Source organism: Melanotaenia boesemani, chromosome 11 (assembly GCF_017639745.1).
Source record: "Melanotaenia boesemani isolate fMelBoe1 chromosome 11, fMelBoe1.pri, whole genome shotgun sequence".
Classification (NCBI taxonomy): domain Eukaryota; kingdom Metazoa; phylum Chordata; class Actinopteri; order Atheriniformes; family Melanotaeniidae; genus Melanotaenia; species Melanotaenia boesemani.
The window spans coordinates 3,102,071-3,120,985 of NC_055692.1; the positions used below are offsets into that span (position 1 = coordinate 3,102,071).

The following is an 18,915-nucleotide window of genomic DNA, read 5'->3' on the forward strand; positions in this document are numbered from 1 at the left end:
ACAACCTGCAGGACCTTAGACAGCCGAGTTGGTTTCTGATCATCATCAGTAGAGAATTTTAATAATTTTAAAGTTGGTTAATTACAATTTTGTTATTGTGTTTCTTTCAGGTGCAACCTCTCCAAAGCTGGAGAGGTAGTGTGCCAGAAGAGGAGCAGACTGAAGCCTGACATTATTGAGAAAATACGTTTTTAAATAAAAAATTATGACAGATCACACAGTTGCCAAAGCATTTTTCTCATAATACATTTCAAGATTCAGTATTCAAAGTGTTTGTCATTTGCACAGTAAGGAAACAAGTTTCCCTGAACCACGAAAATCTTACTTTGCCGTCCACCCTGAATGCCAGAAAACATTATAAAATAAATAAACAATTAAAAAAACTAGATAGAAAATAAAGATAACATAAAAAAAACTTGGAGTAAATAATCTATGTACATAAATGTGCAGTGTGCTACATTCAACAACAATCAGCTATGCAAAAAAAAAGAAAAACAAACTCATGAGGTAGACGATAAGATACATTTGCAATATTTATTATAAATAATAAGACACATAAAACAGTAAACAATTTTACTACAACTGTCTAAAATCACTAACACAATCACTATCCCTGTTGCACAAGCACCCTTCCCTCTTATGTTCCTGCTGTGAGTAACTATTGTCATTACAGATTGGTATACTTAAGTTACACCACAATTCTGTTACCTTTACTAATCTTACCTAATAACCCCTCTTTATAATTTATGAACTACAGAAAATAAATATTCACTCATGGTAGATTATGTATCGTTTATTGAACACGTATTCCAAGTTGAGATAGGGATGACAGATGTGAGGTGTCAACTGCAACGCTGACCTTCTGATGCAGACGCCCACAGCCAGCAGATGGAGCTCTTTAATATGGTCAAATGATTCAGAACACTAAGCCATTTTCATGCATTTGGGTCAAAGTTGGCTCGATGATTCATGAGGCCTCGGTTTTACCATCCCTAACTGGAGTTAGTAATTGCTGATTTGTCAGCTATCACATCGTGAGGCTAATATAAACCGGAAAAGCTGATCTTCATTTAAGAAAAAATATATATAGGCCGCAATTCTTAACTAAGAAGATACACAAGGACAACTTAGTTGGAGCGACACTAAAACAACTGAATGCTTCAATAAAGTTGTGACATAAAATATGAACTTTTATTCCAGCTATATTTAAAATTAGAACCCACCGGTGTAACAGACGTACTCGCGCCTTCGTCCATTGTTGAAACTCTACTCCCCTTTAAGAGTCTGCAGCTGTGCGGAAGGACAGGAAGCCATCTGCGCTCTGATTGGACAGTTTGATTTGTCACCATCCAATCAGATAAAATTGTAAAGACAGAGACAAAATTCGCAACCCCAACTTCAGAGGCTCGCACACAGTTTGGTGCTTTGCATCTATGAACAGGGTTTTCGCAAAAGAACTTTATTTTTTCCCCCACAAATACAAATCTTTTTTACAACCACGCAAACACCTTTTCTGCACATTTGCACACTTGAATTTTTCAGGCAGATTGTTTTTACAGGGTGACAAGCTTGATTTACAGACGCAAACCGAAAGTATGTGCAAGCATTCATTTACAACTGCAAAATCTTTATGACTTAATATTGAGCCCATATTAGCTGCTAATATGAGAGCCCACAGTCTTAGCATTAGCTGCTAATGTGAGAACCCACAGTCTTAGCATTAGCTGCTAATATGAGAGCCCACAGTCTTAGCATTAGCTGCTAATGTGAGAACCCACAGTCTTAGCATTAGCTGCTAATATGAGAGCCCACAGTCTTAGCGTTAGCTGCTAATATGAGAGCCCACAGTCTTAGCTTTAGCTGCTAATATGAGAACTCACAGTCTTAGCATTAGCTGCTAATATGAGAGCCCACAGTCTTAGCGTTAGCTGCTAATATGAAAGCCCACAGTCTTAGCTTTAGCTGCTAATATGAGAGCCCACAGTCTTAGCGTTAGCTGCTAATATGAAAGCCCACAGTCTTAGCTTTAGCTGCTAATATGAGAACTCACAGTCTTAGCATTAGCTGCTAATGTGAGTGCCCGCAGTCTAAATGACTGTAGAACTGAAAATCAGATGAAAATCAGGTTACTACAGCCCATAGTAATCTAGTAATCCTTTATTGGATTTATTTTGGAATAGATACGTGTGTGATGAAATCGCTTTCTGTTATTTTCAAAACATTCATTGTTGTACAAACTGAGCCCACAGTCTTAGCGTTAGCTGCTAATGTGAGAGCTAATAAGCTGCTAAATAGTTTACAGGTAAATGTAATCCAGTGGTGGATGAAAACATCATCTCAGAGAGAGAAGCTGATTTTGGATGGAAGTGACAGGAAACCCATCAGTTGTGTATATTTGCTAAGATCTTGCCGAGAATCGATACGTCACACGAGAGTTGGATCCTGTTTTCACCAGTAAAAAAACGTTTAAATATAAAATCAATCAATTTCTGAGTTTTGTGAATCGATATAGGATTAATTACACTTTAACAGATTCAGTTTTTTAAACCCAGTTCTAATAAACATGATCTTTCAGATATAAAATCAGAATTAAAATAATATGTAAAAATAGGAATAAGTCATATAAACACAGCATAAAAGACAATCATTTAAATTTCTGTGTATTCTGTATTTATTGACATAAAGGTCATTTTAAGGTCGTGTCTTTTAAGGTTAAAGTAAAAACAGATTACTTCAACGAATTTGGATTTATTTTGGTAAAATTTAAACCAAATATAAACTCGATTTTGCCTGAAAAGTTCATGTATGTTTTCTTTTTTTTCTAAAATGTACAAGCAAAGCATAAATATAAACAAATGCTCAAACAAGAGAAAAAGAAGCACATGGCTGAGGACAGGCGTTCTAGTGGGTGGCCTTGGTCTTTAAATCAAACACTGGGTGGCAACCAGCTGTGTTGATCTAGTAATCCAGGTAGTAAAGCTGGTATAACCAGAATTATAACTGTAAACAAGAATTACCAAACTTTTATAGTTCACTGTCATTTTTAACCTTTCCATGCATGAATTAAAAAAAGAAATATATTTTTTTTTTATTTCTAATAATTCATTATAAGGACATGTACAGTGATGGGTTTTATCTTATTTTACTTATAATGTATTTTATTTATTTTATCTTTACTATAAAAACATTTATGGAATAATGTCATACTTAGATATACCCTATACAAACACAGCTGTATCGTTTCCTCTTCCTGTTTATCACTGAGACAAACGTCATCACCACCCATCAGAAAACAGCTTGTAGAAAAAAAAACTTTCATTTGTGTCCCGAAGCTAAAACATTATCCTGACAGTTAAAACTATTAAAGGATCAATGATGCTTGTTAAAACCTAAGAAACAAACTGTGACTGCGGGCGTCTTTTTACCGTCCATCACACAGAGGAATGTGCATCCGATCAGCTCTTGTATGAGTTCTGTAAAACGAACTCGTATCTAAGCTAACAGCGTGAATCACCGAGCTGAGGCCTCCATGGACGAGTCACGGCCACTTACTGTGTCCTTGCAGTGTTAGTCATCACTGTTCTCAAACCTCAGTCTGACTCTGCTTTAGTTCTTTCTTTCTTACGGATCTTTTCAGTAAGATCTGTTTGAGCCAAGCTCCTTTTGTAACCATGGAAACAAGTTCTAATTCAATATCATCAAGCTCTACGGGCAACTCGACTCAAAGTGAGATGAAACATGGTTCTCTGATATATCTGCACTGTGTTTTTTACTTAAACAAAGAAGGATTGGAGTTGGCTGATGGAAAGAAAGATTAATCTGCCTCCAACCCTCCACAAAACAAGATAATGTAGCGTCAGCTCCACAGAACATGAACTAGAATAATGGCTGCAGAGACCTTTACAGAGAGTTGCAGAGGGAGGGTGTGTGTGACAGATAAATGGGCTGAGAGGAGACAAACGGGTGTGAATGGTGTCCAGCGTAATGGCCGAGGAGCAGCTGCAGCTGAAGCCTTGACAGTGGGAGAGCTGCTTATCAGCCAAACCGCAGAGGCCGCGCTGCTATCGCTGCAAACCCCAAAACATGCAGAGCTCAAGGGCAGCGCCTCGCTCCATCTGGACAGTCAACTTCAACAATAATGCTCCTATTCATGTCCTCTGCAGCGAGGACGAATGTCAGCACGATAAACAAACTCCCCCCGATCAATAACTTCAGAGAAGCGACACCTGAAACGAGCTCAAAGCAGCTGAATGAAAGACCAGACGTTTCCCTGGTAACCATCAGAATAATGAAAGCACAGACCAAGAAGCCACATCTGAACATAAATGACTCTCTCAGGGTCCCTGAAAATAAACATGGGCAGCATTCAGGCCGGATCGTCTCTGGACGTACGAGGGAATTCCCTCTAAGCTGCTCAGGGAGCTACGCCACTTTCTTTTTTTTCATTGTTAAAATTGGCCTCACATTCCTTCAGCGTGACTCAGACCTCCTGCTCACAAACAGGACGTGGCTTTTAAATACGGGTTAAACGCAGAATAATTTAACTAAATTACCGGGAGATCATCCAAACATTTACAGTTACAGAAGTTATGATTCCCAAAGAGCTGTTAGCTGGAAACTTGGCTTGTCTCAGCGCGGTGGCAGAAACTGGACAAAAGAAGAGTCCGGACTAAAAAAAAACTATCTACAGTAGATGACCTGAAATCCAGCAAAGACCTGAACCAGGACCAGAGAGATGCATCTGAACCTTCACCTGATCCATCTGCTGTTGGCCAAAGCTTCATCATAAATGGTCTCCATGGAAACGTTCTTAAGCCGTTCTTAAGGAAGGGGAACAGGGAGAAAAGGCTGAGATACGTCACATGACACAAAAACTGGACTGGAGATCAGTGGAAACAGGTCTGATGGAGGGATGGATCCTCCCCAGAACCCGGACTTCAGCTTACTGAAGCAGTGTGGGATCATCTGGACAGCGAACAGAACAAAAAGAAGAGTTCTGGAAAGTCCTTCAAGGATCCTGGAGAACTATTCTTGGAGACTACTTAAAGAAATGGCAGAAAGCTTCTCTAGGAGGCTTCAGACTATCTCGAAGAATAAAGCTGCTTAGACTAAATATTCACTTTCGAGCTCCTAAGAACTGGATAAACTCTGTTTTTCCTCCTGTGCTGCATTTATATCTGCAGATGTTAACTCAGAATAAACTTTATTGACCTTGAAGGAACATTTGTCAGCCAACAGTGTAGCTGTGATGTAATGATTTTACACCAGATATCAACAGACTCGTGTCGTCAGTGAACGCACCAGTGCTGTCACCCAGACGTGGATCTGGTTCTGGAGTCTCAGAACCTCGGTGAACGATAAACAACTCAAGCACAATCGTCTAAACTCGCCTCTGTGTGGACAAGAACTCAGTCTCTGCACCTCCTCAGTACTGGATCTGTGCCAACTTTGCCAGATCTTACCCAATCACACGTGGTTTTCCAAGACTTCACTCAGCTCTGCAGCGGTGGACAGTCTGGATTACTTTAACAGAGAAACTTCAACTTTGTTCCTTCACTGTTGTTTTCTGACACATTTAACGTCTACTAGCAGCTAAAAGAATATAAAGGAATCAAGTTTAGTGCAACTTTCTCATTACACAACATAAATCTGCTTCCAGCAGTCAGTCTTCATTCCAGAAAAGTCATAGCTGGGAACACTGAGTAACCAAGAACATTCAAAACAAAGCCGAGGATGACCTTTATTTAGAAAATTCTTCATCATTTAATAAAACTATTACATCCGTGGAAGGAATTTTATTTTCTGGCTGCTCAGTGACCCCTACATGTCCCAGCCTGAAGCAACAAGCTGAAAAACCTCATTTCAGTGCCTTATGTCTTGGTGTATATTAATATGTGGTGCTTTGCATTCAGGACGTCATTTTGAGCAGCAGGCATTCGATGCAACCATCCATCACGCAGCACAAACTCACACACGATTCATTCTCACCAAAAGCTGAGCATTTTACAGCCTCCAAACATGAACACAAAGAGAAGAAAAACAGCCAGAAACTGCTGTTCAACTCTGAAATTCACCTTCACTTACTCATTCTTAGCTGCTTGTGCAAGTTTTAAAATAAATGTAGGAAACGATCAAAACTCCCACACAGAAATGTCTGGCATCCAGTACCAGCCTCCTCCTCCTGCTTGTTCCAGCTCTTATCAGATCTACTTTCACCTCCACCATCCAGGCCGGGAAGGACCGTGAGCGCAGACGTGGGCCGAGGAATGCGAGTCCGATCAAAGCGTCAGCAAAGACAGAGGAGGAAAACATTTCCACAGAGTGAAGCAGCTTTCCTCAAACATGGAGGTGAACGGGCCTTCTACACGGCAGGAAGCAGTGGGACGGAAAACTGATCACAGCCGGTTTTTTTAAGGTTTCTCCCGCTTGTTTTCCTCTTTAAGTTATATGGAAATTCACGAGTTTGTAAGTAAGTGTAAGTGTACTGCATTCACTTTTTCTGAATTAACGAGATGATTAAAGAAATAAATTGGCATTATTAACAGGCTACTTCTGAACGAGAGAGCCACCTCTGACGTGGCTTTAGGTTTGGATCCTCTCGTCTCGGTTGGACTTGCAGCAACGTGACGCGTTCAGCAGCGTTTACTCAACATTATTCAGATGAGAAAAACTGAACGCGTCTTTTTGACGGATAGTTTCTGATCATGAGGTCGATGCCTTCTAGCTGTCAGCATGCAATGGGCTGTAGATCGATCCTGGAGAAACGCTGTAAATTCAGCATGAATCCAGATTTCAGATGTTTTTACAGCTTGTATTTTTCTTCCCTTCATAGATTTTTCTCTCTCGTGAACTCAAACATGAAGCTGAAGTACGAATTCATCAGCAACAGCAGAAATTATGCTAAAATGATCAAGACAAGTGCTGTAATACCTACAACCTATTTATGGAAACCCTCCCCCCACCTTAAACGTCAGCTTGTCAAACAGGCCAAAAAATATTTATATGACAAAAACATGCCTCCCATACTTCCATCTGATGGTGCAGAGTAGTTAGAAACATGGCCACCTAGTTCAGGAACAGTCTAAAACAAACAAAGGGCCTCACTTCGAACCCCCCCCCCACCCACACACACACACACACACACACACGCACACACACACACATACACAGAAGAGCACTCTGGAAGTTTGTCCCAGAAATCTGATAGATTATGACGCTCATTAACAAAAAGAAAAAGCACACCTGCTTCCTAAGTGACCACTAAAAACCCGTCTGAGTCTAAATGTAGACGGGGAACTCCCAGTCAGGGAGAAAACCCACCCAAAACAGTAAACAGCTAAACAAGCCAACAATAGCTGTGTGCAGGACAAGCCTGTAGCACACGCCAGCGACTTCCCCCCGCTGACAATGAAAGCCGAGAACCAGTGAGATCATCTAGAAGCAGGGCAGGACACCAAACCAGGACGGGCCTGGGGGGGTGGGGGGTGTAACCAAACACTCAATACCTCATTAACCCTCTAATGATGTATGAATTATACTTTATAAAGACCGTTTCTGAGAACCTTTCCATCACTTTATGGTAAAAACTTTCAAACCCCTGTTGTACACAGTCTGATGTTTGTCTTCTGCCCCCGGTGGACACTTTCTGCACTACAATAACGCTGACATATCACACGGTAATAAATGGTAAATATGCAATCATTATTCTTTTACATTTTGTTAAAAGGGGCCAAGTAAACACTTCAGATTAAAGAAATGAATTTTCTCCCCATTTTCTTTTGGGTTGGGCTTTAAAGGACATTTTATCAAATGACAATCACAAATATGTCAAATTAAAAAACAGAAAACAAAAAAACATATCTAAGAACTGGTGAATCTGTCTTCTATCAGCTGGGTTTCTTTAGAAAAAGCAAAGCTGTGCTCACCATCTGTAGCATTGCTGCAGTTAAACAGTTTAAATGGCAAGTCCCGCCTTATTACCCATTTAAACTGTTCTGATTGGCTCTGCTCTTTCATTTCTTGCTAACACGATTGGCTGTCCCCGCTGTTGCTCACTGCTTCTGGCTAGCGCTAGCTAGTACCAGAGAGCAGCACTAACGCTGGTTTTATCTTCAGGAGCAAAGAAAAGAAAAGGACGACATCAGGAGTTATTTCAGAGTGAATCAACTGAATCAACTTTTCCAACTGATAATACCACTTACTAAGCCAAAAAAAAATTTCTTTAGCAAGAATCTGTGTTATTTTGTCAGGTTAATCAAAAGAATCAGATCTAAAGCTGCAGCCAGAGGAGATGCTGAGGAAGATGGCGATACAGGTGAGTGTTAGTACTTCACATAATACTGCACACTTTAAAAAACCTTTTGATTGCTTCAGATCCCTGGAAAAAAATGGACCAAAATAATTTGATTCAAATGAGTGACAACAAATCAAAAATTAACATTTCCCCTGATATCACAAATTCTGTGAAGGGAAGAACTCATCCACGAACATCCATGTGGGGTCATGAAGATTGGTAGACCATGTAGTCTTCACCTCCCTTTAACTCTTTCTGTAAAGTGAATGACCTGCTGCTGTGTCCAGAAACATCCACATCTTTTTAAAATGCAGTGATGATGGAGCGAGTGGATCTGATGAAATAACCATCAATAACTCACTTTCAGGTGAGTCTATCAGTAGTGTTATTAACCAGGTCAGGGGTGTTATTAACCAGGTCAGGGGTGTTATTAACCAGGTCAGGGGTGTTATTAACCAGGTCAGGGGTGTTATTAACCAGGTCAGGGGTGTTATTAACCAGGTCAGTGGTGTTATTAACCAGGTCAGTGGTGTTATTAACCAGGTCAGGGGTGTTATTAACCAGGTCAGGGGTGTTATTAACCAGGTCAGGGGTGTTATTAACCAGGTCAGGGGTGTTATTAACCAGGCTGCCACGTTTGGGGCAAAGACAAGACCTTAAAGGAATCTGCAAGCCAGAGCTCTGCTGCAACTCCACATGATGCAGGAACTAATCAAATTACTGGAAAAACTTCGTAAATAATCACATCATAGATGTCATCCTACAAGACAGTCCTGTAATATTTGGCTCCAGCACAGATTAAACTAATACCCTGCTTCCTGTCTCGAGCTTTATTCTATGTTTTTCTTGCAGAAAATGTGCTTACTATGCAAAACTCTTTTAATAAAAGAGGATTTATATGCCCTGGTGGATTCAGGTGAAACGTCCATGCAGCTGGCATGTCTCACTACACAATTTTATCCACTTTTAAATGCACCTCAGATGGGAATGTTAACGGGAACCTCCATGCAGCTTGTACCCTCAGCTTTTAGTCACATGTAAGGATACCAAGCTTGATTTTGAATTGTACCTTTAATATTGATCTTCTCTATAAAAACACCTCTCTGCTGCCATGTTTTAGAAATTTACCTCATGCATGATCAGTCTGGATAATTAGAGGATACCAGACAGACGGCAAGTGCGGAATTAGATAATTTAAGGGAAGTGGCAGGAAAGGAAAAGTATTTTTCCAGGCGGTGAGCCTTCACATTCCTGCTTCTGTCTGTTTCTGTCATTCTGATCTTCTGCTCGGCTACTCCGCTCTCCTTAAAATGAACTGTGGAGACAAAAGCTTCTCTGTGCGAGTCAAACGCTGCCATTTCTCACTACTTCACCCTGCTTATATTAAATAAGTGCTGATTATAAGCCAAATACCCCACATGGAGGCCACGTCCTACCTTCCTACATTACATCCTCCATCTCTGAAGAAAACGGTCTCTAGTCACTTTACAGAGATAAAAATAGATTATACAGTGTCATGTACACCCACAAGATACCTTGATTTAGTATTGTGTACTGTTCTGTTCTTGTAATGAGAGATTGTGCTTGAGGTTTTTGTTTCCATCTGGGAACTGTGTCATTAAATCACTCATCTGGGACTGCTGCCTAGCTCAGCTGAGTCATTGTTTGCAGAGAGGATACAGAGATCATGACAGGAAGAACACGATTTTAAGGCATCATTACAGCAGCTCTGTCTCTGATTTCACCGATGCTTATTTCCTAAAACCCAAAGACTTCTAAACTCAGATACCCTGTTTTCCAGCTGCAAACTGATTTTCAAATGAATAAGTAGCGCTATGCAACTTTCTGACCTTGAAAATACGAGTTTCTGACTTGTTTTGACAGTTATTATGATCGTTTCCAGAACCATTGTTTCCCTGTAGAGTCTTGAAACCACACTTCATAACAGCAACTATTAGAGATGCGTTAAAAAAACATAAAAAAAAAAAAAGAATTATCAATTTGAATCAACTCAAATTGAATTAATCCAATTTAGATTTTTTTTATTATTTTTTTTTATTATTGTATGTAGAATAATTAAACACTTAAGGCTAAGAGAAAAAGAAGTTAAATAAATGGATTACATTTACCTGTAAACTATTTAGCAGCTTATTACTGATCATATTAGCATCTAACGCTAAGACTGCAGGCTATCACATTAGCAGCTAACGCTAAGACTGCAGGCACTCACATTAGCAGCTAACGCTAAGACTGCAGGCGCTCACATTAGCAGCTAACGCTAAGACTGCAGGCGCTCACATTAGCAGCTAACGCTAAGACTGCAGGCGCTCACATTAGCAGCTAACGCTAAGACTGCAGGCGCTCACATTAGCAGCTAACGCTAAGACTGCAGGCGCTCACATTAGCAGCTAACGCTAAGACTGCAGGCGCTCACATTAGCAGCTAACGCTAAGACTGCAGGCGCTCACATTAGCAGCTAACGCTAAGACTGCAGGCGCTCACATTAGCAGCTAACGCTAAGACTGCAGGCGCTCACATTAGCAGCTAACGCTAAGACTGCAGGCGCTCACATTAGCAGCTAACACTAAGACTGCAGGCTCTCACATTAGCAGCTAACGCTAAAAGTGCAGGCGCTCACATTAGCAGCTAACGCTAAGACTGCAGGCACTCACATTAGCAGCTAACGCTAAAAGTGCAGGCGCTCACATTAGCAGCTAACACTAAGACTGCAGGCACTCACATTAGCAGCTAACGCTAAAAGTGCAGGCGCTCATATTAGCAGCTAACGCTAAGACCACAGGCGCTTACATTAGCAGATAATGCTAAGACTGTGGGCTCAGTTTGTACAACAATGAATGTTTTGAAAATAACAGAAAGTGATGTCATCACACATGTATGTATTCCAAAATAAATCCAATGAAGGATTACTAGATTACTATTGGCTGTAGTAACCTGATTTTCATCTGATTTTCTGTTCTACAGTCATTTAGCAGACGCTTTCTCCAAAGCGACTTACGTCTGAAGGTGGTCATGGAGTAGCGTAAAGGGTTTTGCCTAAGGACCCAAATGGAAGGGGTTAATATTCGTCCCCTGCAGGATTCGAATTCAGGTCTCCAGCAAGGAAGACAGATGCCCTTTTTGATGGTCATGTAAACGGATTCAGTATTTTATAATAAATCGTTATCTGAGTATGCCTTTAACAATCAAGAAACAATGGTTATTGTTACATAAATATCTTTAAACAAATTGATATTGAATGGAATCGGGCTGTCATGAATTCAACAGACCAGACCTTGCAACTGTCGCTTTACGGCAGCATGTCGCTTTATGGCAGCATGTCGCTTAATGGCAACATGTCGCTTTACGGCAGCATGTCGCTTTACTGCAGCATGTCGCTTAATGGCAGCATGTCGCTTTACGGCAGCATGTCGCTTAATGGCAGCATGTCGCTTTACTGCAGCATGTCGCTTAATGGCAGCATGTCGCTTTACGGCAGTATGTCGCTTAATGGCAGCATGTCGCTTAATGGCAGCATGTCGCTTTACGGCAGCATGTCGCTTAATGGCAGCATGTCGCTTTACGGCAGCATGTCGCTTAATGGCAGCATGTCGCTTAATGGCAGCATGTCGCTTTAAGGCAGCATGTCGCTTTAAGGCAGCATGTCGCTTTACTGCAGCATGTCGCTTAATGGCAGCATGTCGCTTTACGGCAGTATGTCGCTTAATGGCAGCATGTCGCTTAATGGCAGCATGTCGCTTTACGGCAGCATGTCGCTTAATGGCAGCATGTCGCTTTACGGCAGCATGTCGCTTAATGGCAGCATGTCGCTTAATGGCAGCATGTCGCTTTACGGCAGCATGTCGCTTTATGGCAGCATGTCGCTTAATGGCAGCATGTCGCTTTATGGCACTATGTCAAACACTAACACACTATTTTTCTATCTTTAGTCAAGAGCGTAATTGTTTGCTTTGAGAGCAAGATTTCTGGTTTTCACGCTCAACCATCATCCTGCTCACTCTTAAAACTCTGCTCTCACACTCAGAAAGTCACTCTTGCTTTCAAATATATTGTTCTTCCTTTCAAAACTCAGCGCTCAGACTTGGTCTCTCCCTCACACTCAGACACTTTCTCTGCTCTTGGATATTTTTTCCTCTCTCTTGGGTTGCTGAAAGAGCTGTCTGTCAAACCTCCTCCAGCCAATAGAATACGAGATAATTCAAACAAATCGTCCTCACCTTCTTCAGGGAGCGCTTGTTTTACTTGACACAGTGACTCCACACTCTTAGCCCAGATTTTGTTTGAACATAAACGTTTTAGTAGTGACTAATTATCATTTTATGTTTTATATAACAGTTTCTCATTAATAAAACAAATAAGTTGTTTCTAATAGTTTTCTACATTGTGCAGTGTAATAATAATGATTAGCAAAGAAAACTCAACATGTTACGTATGTATAGTTATTGACAGCCATTGCTAATTTCTCAGCAGTTGGAGCTTTTAATCCCAGTATAAACCAGTGTGTAGCAGCTTTTAATCCCAGTATAAACCAGTCTGTAGCAGCTTTTAATCCCAGTATAAACCAGTGTGTAACAGCTTTTAATCCCAGTATAAACCAGTGTGTAACAGTTTTTAATCCCAGTATAAACCAGTCTGTAGCAGCTTTTAATCCCAGTATAAACCAGTCTGTAGCAGCTTTTAATCCCAGTATAAACCAGTGTGTAACAGCTTTTAATCCCAGTATAAACCAGTCTGTAACAGCTTTTAATCCCAGTATAAACCAGTCTGTAGCAGCTTTTAATCCCAGTATAAACCAGTCTGTAGCAGCTTTTAATCCCAGTATAAACCAGTCTGTAGCAGTCTGCTATCCTCACTAAAGCAACTCCAGCTCAGCTGCTTTGTGGCGCCACCGTGCATCAGAAACGTCTTCTTGGCTTTATTCCAGCCATAGAGGAGCATTATTTTTCTTCTTTTCACACACACATAGAACTTTCTGCTCACTGGTTGATCTTTGGCTGCTCCTGATTGGACGTTACCGTCAATCTAAGCTCTCTGATTGGTGGAAAGTCTGACAGGAAGTGGCTTCATCATCATGTCCAGGTCTAAATAGAGGTCTCTTAGCAACATAGTAGTGATGGTGATGTTTTTATGGTGAAATGTGATAAATAATGCTGTTATCATGGACCATTGTGGATTTACCAGATAGAGTCTCTGAATAAAACTACATTTTGGTAGCATTTAGGTCATCTACGGAACTCAGCTTCCGTAGATGACCTAAGGTGTAACTATCCATCACAGTTTACCCCACAGAGCTACACACTACCGCTCCTGAGACTCTGTGAGGATAGGAGAAATGGTACTCGGGGATGCTGGAGATCTAGCAGAGTTTTAAGGGTTAAACAGACTAATTCAGTGCTGGTCAACCCTCCTCTTCAAACTGTCCAACAAATAACTATCCACCTTTTCAAAGTCACCTGATCCTCTCAGCTATATTATACAGAACACAGACACAATGTTGGTGTTGGTTTCATGGAGCCAAAAGGCTCAACTAATGACAAAACCCACGGCAACCATCACCAACCATCACCACCGGTGGTCCTCACAGGGTAACAGGATCTCTGCAGAGAGTAGGCAGGAGAGAAAGAAAGGTTGTGGAGGAAACCCCTCGGCCGCTGCAGGAGGGGGATTAAGCACTGGGTAATTGTGTTAGAGCAGAGGATTAGATTAGAGCAGAGAGACATGAAGCAGAACACACTGGCTGAAGACGAGAGAACAAACCGAGACGAACAAGCCATTTCTAACAACGGATGTGTGATATCAGACCACGTTTTACCGATAACAAATAAACTAGAGAGTGAAAAAGAAGATGTGTAAAGTCTGCGTGGACGGACGGATAAGTGTGAGCGATGGTGTCATCCTGGTTACATCCCAGGGATTTGCGTAATACTAATAACCACGATTACTCATCCTGTCTTTTTACGCGTCGGAGTCCCACAAAATCCAGGACATGATTAGTGAAACTTTTTTATTTTGGCCAAAGACTGAAGGAGATTGAAGGGGGAATTCCTGCTTTTAAATTTGAAGATTTAACTTTCAGTTCATGACATCAATATAGTTTTTCTTTTGCTTTAAGGCTAATCCATAGGACTAATGTGCAAATCTAAATTACAACAGAGTACATTTGTGCAAAAAAAAATACACACATCTTACTCTCAAAGCTTCATTTCTATCTCTGTAGCGTACATAAACGATATGCACACCAAAGTGCTTTTCAAAGACATGCATCAGAAAAACAACTCGGCCTTTCTGCCATTGGTCACTAGTTCCTGTAATACCTGCCGACCACTGACAATGAGCTAATGGATTTACTGCACAAGCACACAAAAACCCATTTGTTATGCAACCTACAGCGATTGTTCATACCAGAACTATCCATTATTGATCAGGTTTGGTCAGATTTGACACCAGCTGGAGGGTTTCAGTCGGTCTACAGAAGGGGAAGTGATAACCACAAGGGCAAAACCTGCAGAAAAAGCAAGTCATCCTGAAAACAACGCTCATGCCAGCATGAGGAGGGCTGTGTTTGTGTTTTGTCATGTTTTACTTGTGCCACCTCCCTAAGACACTAGAACCCATCTGTACTGTCAGGCAAAGGAAAGTTTACAATATTAAGCTCATTAAATAGCATCTAAATTAAACTAATAAGGCTGGGTAGGGGGTAAAAAGTGGGAGGTGGACTATAAAGAGCTAAAGGAGAAGGACCCCCTGTTTGATCCCGAATCTGCTCGATCATCCTCCCAATCACAGACACAACAAACCGCATCAGCTAACGGACCCGAGCCGCCTCTCATCCCCGCTTCTCCTTCACCCTCCTCCTCCTCCTCACCTCCAGCACTGGCATGTCCGGGTCCAGGTGTGTGAAACTGTGCAGGACCACTGGGCTGCGGTCCTCGACAACCTCCAGCCTCACCCCGTCCCAAATGCTCCGCACCCTCCATGAGGAGTCAAACATCTCGAGCAGCTGCCCCGACTTGACGCTGCGAGCCTCGGCTTGCATCCCCGGGAAATAGACCATGGATGCCCGCAGAGCCGAGCGTTCAGTCACGGCGGCAGTAGCGGCATTTAACGCTCCGTCCTCGGCCTTGGAAAACCGAAGAGTCGCCGCTGCTGCTGCTGAGCTGAAGTTAATTCAGCTCTGTTGGATCATCGCTGCGGTGTGAGACGCTCAGGATAATCATGACTCACACTACTGGGGCTTTTCCAAACTCCGCCCACAGGCTCATGATGTCTTCACTGCTCTCGGAAATACCAACATCAAATAATAACTGGCGTTAGTCATATGAATTTAATCTATTATCGGTGTAAATCTTTATTTTGACAGTTTGTTTTTACTTATGTGCATGTTTTTTATTTTTCAACAGTCGAATAATCTCGTAGTTCACTTAATGTTTTTAAAATAGCTCTAAAGTTAAATTAAGCTTGCTTTAAGAATTACATCACATACATGAATAAAGAAATCGCATTTACTTTTTATTTTCGAACATTTATTATATCGTGTTTATTTCTTTCAGTGATTCTTTTTTAATATTTGACTAAGCTGGTTTTAATCTCACGTTTTAGCAATTAATTTTCCTTCTGTGATACTTTATTATTATCATAATTAAGACTGAAGGCTAGCAATAAATTTCTTATTCTTGTCAGAAAACGTAAAAAAATGAATAAAATAAAAAAATCCTACACAGAATGCACGTCATCTTGTTTACAGCTGGTATAGCTGGCATACGTGTCTACGAGGTGTCCCTGAATGCAGCGTTAACTCCTCCACTCTTACGTCATGCGTTTGGGAAAGGATGGTTGTTGTTTCTGCTCTCACTATGGCAGCAGGCAGTGTGGGAAAAGAAAACACACAAGTACAGTTTAATGTCCTCTCTCTGCCCAAAGCACATAATTACAACGAAGAAACAGCCGCTCAGCAGTCTGCAAACCTTCTCATCTACATCTAAATCTGAGTAGTTTAAATTAACTACTCATGGGTTACTTTTTTTTGTCTTGCAACTTCATGACTACTTCACACAACTCTGCAAAAGATATCAGGGATATTATATATGTTGACTCAATTTTCCACACACAGGCCAAAGAGTAATAACTTTTCAAAATAAAACTTAAAATATGAAGGAAACGTACTGTATTTACACGGAGGGAAACCCAAAAAAGACTACTCTGTTTTTCTAAACTGACTAGATCATTTTATCACAAAGAAAAAAATCTGTTTGCCTTTCTGTACTTTTTTCTGAATTAATGTGATAATTTAAGTAAAATCTGTTTTAATTAATTTTACAAAATAAAGTTTTGTTTTTTCCAGTTTATAAGAAAAAAAATACCCTTTTTTCTGAATTATTGACACTTTGACAAGTTAAATAATAATAATAATAATAATAATAATAATAATAATAATAATAATCTGTTTGGAGACTCAGGCCACTTGAACATGTTTAAATTAGTTTAGCCTTGATGAGCTACAATCTAGAAATTCAGATTTCATGCTAAATAATAAAATAAATAAACTACATAAAAATGTAGTTTTCAATTCAGTTTTACATGTAGTAGCGGTTAACTTCTATAAAATGGAATAACGTCCATAACTTGCTGAAACCAAGAACAGGGTTGTGGTGGTTTCTACAGCCAAACACAGCAGAGCGGGTGGGTTTTATGTCTGACACTGCCCCCTACTGGCCAAACCGAGGACCACAGGTCCCTGATCTCTACAAGAAACCTGAACAATTCCGCTGCCAAAGCTTTCAGCTGAAATCAAACCAGCCTGTATTTTATACTAAATTAACAGTGAACTGATGTTTATTTATAAACTGTATATCAAGCTTTTCAGAAGACAACAACATGATCTGGACTGATATTTCACAGTGACACGCGGACAGGAGGAGACGCAGGGAAAGTGATTAAATGAACAAACATCTGCTGCACCAGCTGAGGCCAAATCCAGCCACAACACGTCTGGCCTCACAGACCTTTCTCACTGTTGAGCTGCTGCTTCATAACTCACAAATCTGCAGCTGCTGCAGAGCAAAACAACAGAAGACGAACAGATGAGGAGCCGAGTATGAAAAAGTCTAAATACTCTATCAACAAGATCACATCCTGGTGACATATCAAAGCCTCTTAAGGGTAAAGTGAGTGAATTATTGTAATATCTAAGGCAAGGATGCCTTAAATCATTCCACTGAGGTTATACGTGCACATGCACTCCATCTTCTTCATCACATCATTCTAAGCTAAACAAACACGTCAAAGTGATTCTGAAAATTCTGGCATCCATGGAAGATTCATTTGCATGATAAAGGCAACACAGTTCAGCAGCCGGTTTTCAGATGCATGTATAAATTAAGTGTTTATGCATTATAAACACTGGATCCTCAATCTTGGTCCTCCAGGCCCGGTGTCCTGCAGGTTTTAGAAGTTTCAGGTGCGCTGCAGCAGGGAAACTTCTAACATCTGCAGGACAGCAGCCTACGGGAACCGACTTTGGACCGACTTTGGACCCCCTGCACTAGATACTGGAGGAACTGATGGCTGGCCCGGATAGGAAATGGTTTTGACTGCCTGCTAGAAAGTTTGTTGTGGCCCCACCTGCTGCATCTGCAAGCAGAAACTGCCTCCACTGAAAAACGAAGCATTGTTGAGCTGCATTTCTGCAGCGGTAAAAACTCAGAAATCACTGCGTTGGTGTCTAATACAGCTTAATTGAAAGCTAGTGAATATATCTGCAATTACCAGCAGCTTCACTCTAAGAGAATATAGATACTAATATCTGTCTTGTAGAAAAAGCTTGCTCAAGCTTAATATCTAAAAATTTGAACGTGCAGGTCCAGCCAACTTTTAGTCTGTTGTGATTTAAACCACATCTGCTGGAAATCAACAACAGAGGACGTTGTTATGCTGCTGCAGCTTTGACATGTTTTACTGTTCCCTGAAGAGGCCAACAGTCCACAACAGCCTCTTATTCTCCTTCACATGCACAGAGAAAGACGAATGAACACACAGCAGCAGAATCAACAGGCTGCTTCCACCCAGAGAAACGCTGGAGGATGACGCCAGCTGGCAGGGCTGGAGAAGATTTCCATCAGGACCAGCTTCATATGGAAAGCAGGTCAGCAGCATCAGGAAGTTATTCTAGTCGTGGTGACATCGAGCAACTCTGAGAAGTTTTTGCCATTTTGCAAGGCGCTCTCAGTGGAGGTGGAACGGCCAGCACGGCAGGCCTGTGGTCAAACGCTGCCAGGCGCACAGCGTTCCCAGGAACGCCACATAAAACAAATCTGTGCCAAATAAAAGCCGATGAGACTCCCAGAGAAAAGCACAGAGTTAGACAAACTCAGGCCTGCTTGTTAATCTCCTCTTCATGAACTCAGTTTGCAGTTTATTTTGGGTCTAAACTCAACAGCGTTCTAGCTTTTTTAACTCTCGTCGTAAATAATAAACATACCGAGCATGTGGGGTCATTAGTCAGGGTCCACCAACAAACACGCAAACGTCACATTAAACACTGAAATCAACCAGACAAACAGCTTCTGACCCTTTTTATTTCATTTAATCTAATTACTATTTATGTA

At 41.0% G+C, this 18,915-nt stretch overlaps 1 protein-coding gene across 4 annotated transcripts in view; it reads right to left on the bottom strand.

Moving 5' to 3' along the window:
* LOC121648647 (ral guanine nucleotide dissociation stimulator-like) overlaps window positions 1-18,915 on the bottom strand; it is a 66,171-nt gene that overhangs the window by 16,934 nt on the left and 30,322 nt on the right. The window contains exon 1 of one of the 4 annotated variants that reach the window (XM_041998890.1): window positions 15,177-15,540. The exons of the other annotated variants lie outside the window; for them this stretch is intronic. Within the exon in view, the coding sequence (XP_041854824.1) occupies window positions 15,177-15,365 (189 nt within the window). The 5' untranslated portion in view covers window positions 15,366-15,540. Of the gene's footprint in view, window positions 1-15,176; window positions 15,541-18,915 lie in introns of those variants that run through there. 4 annotated transcript variants of the gene reach the window in all.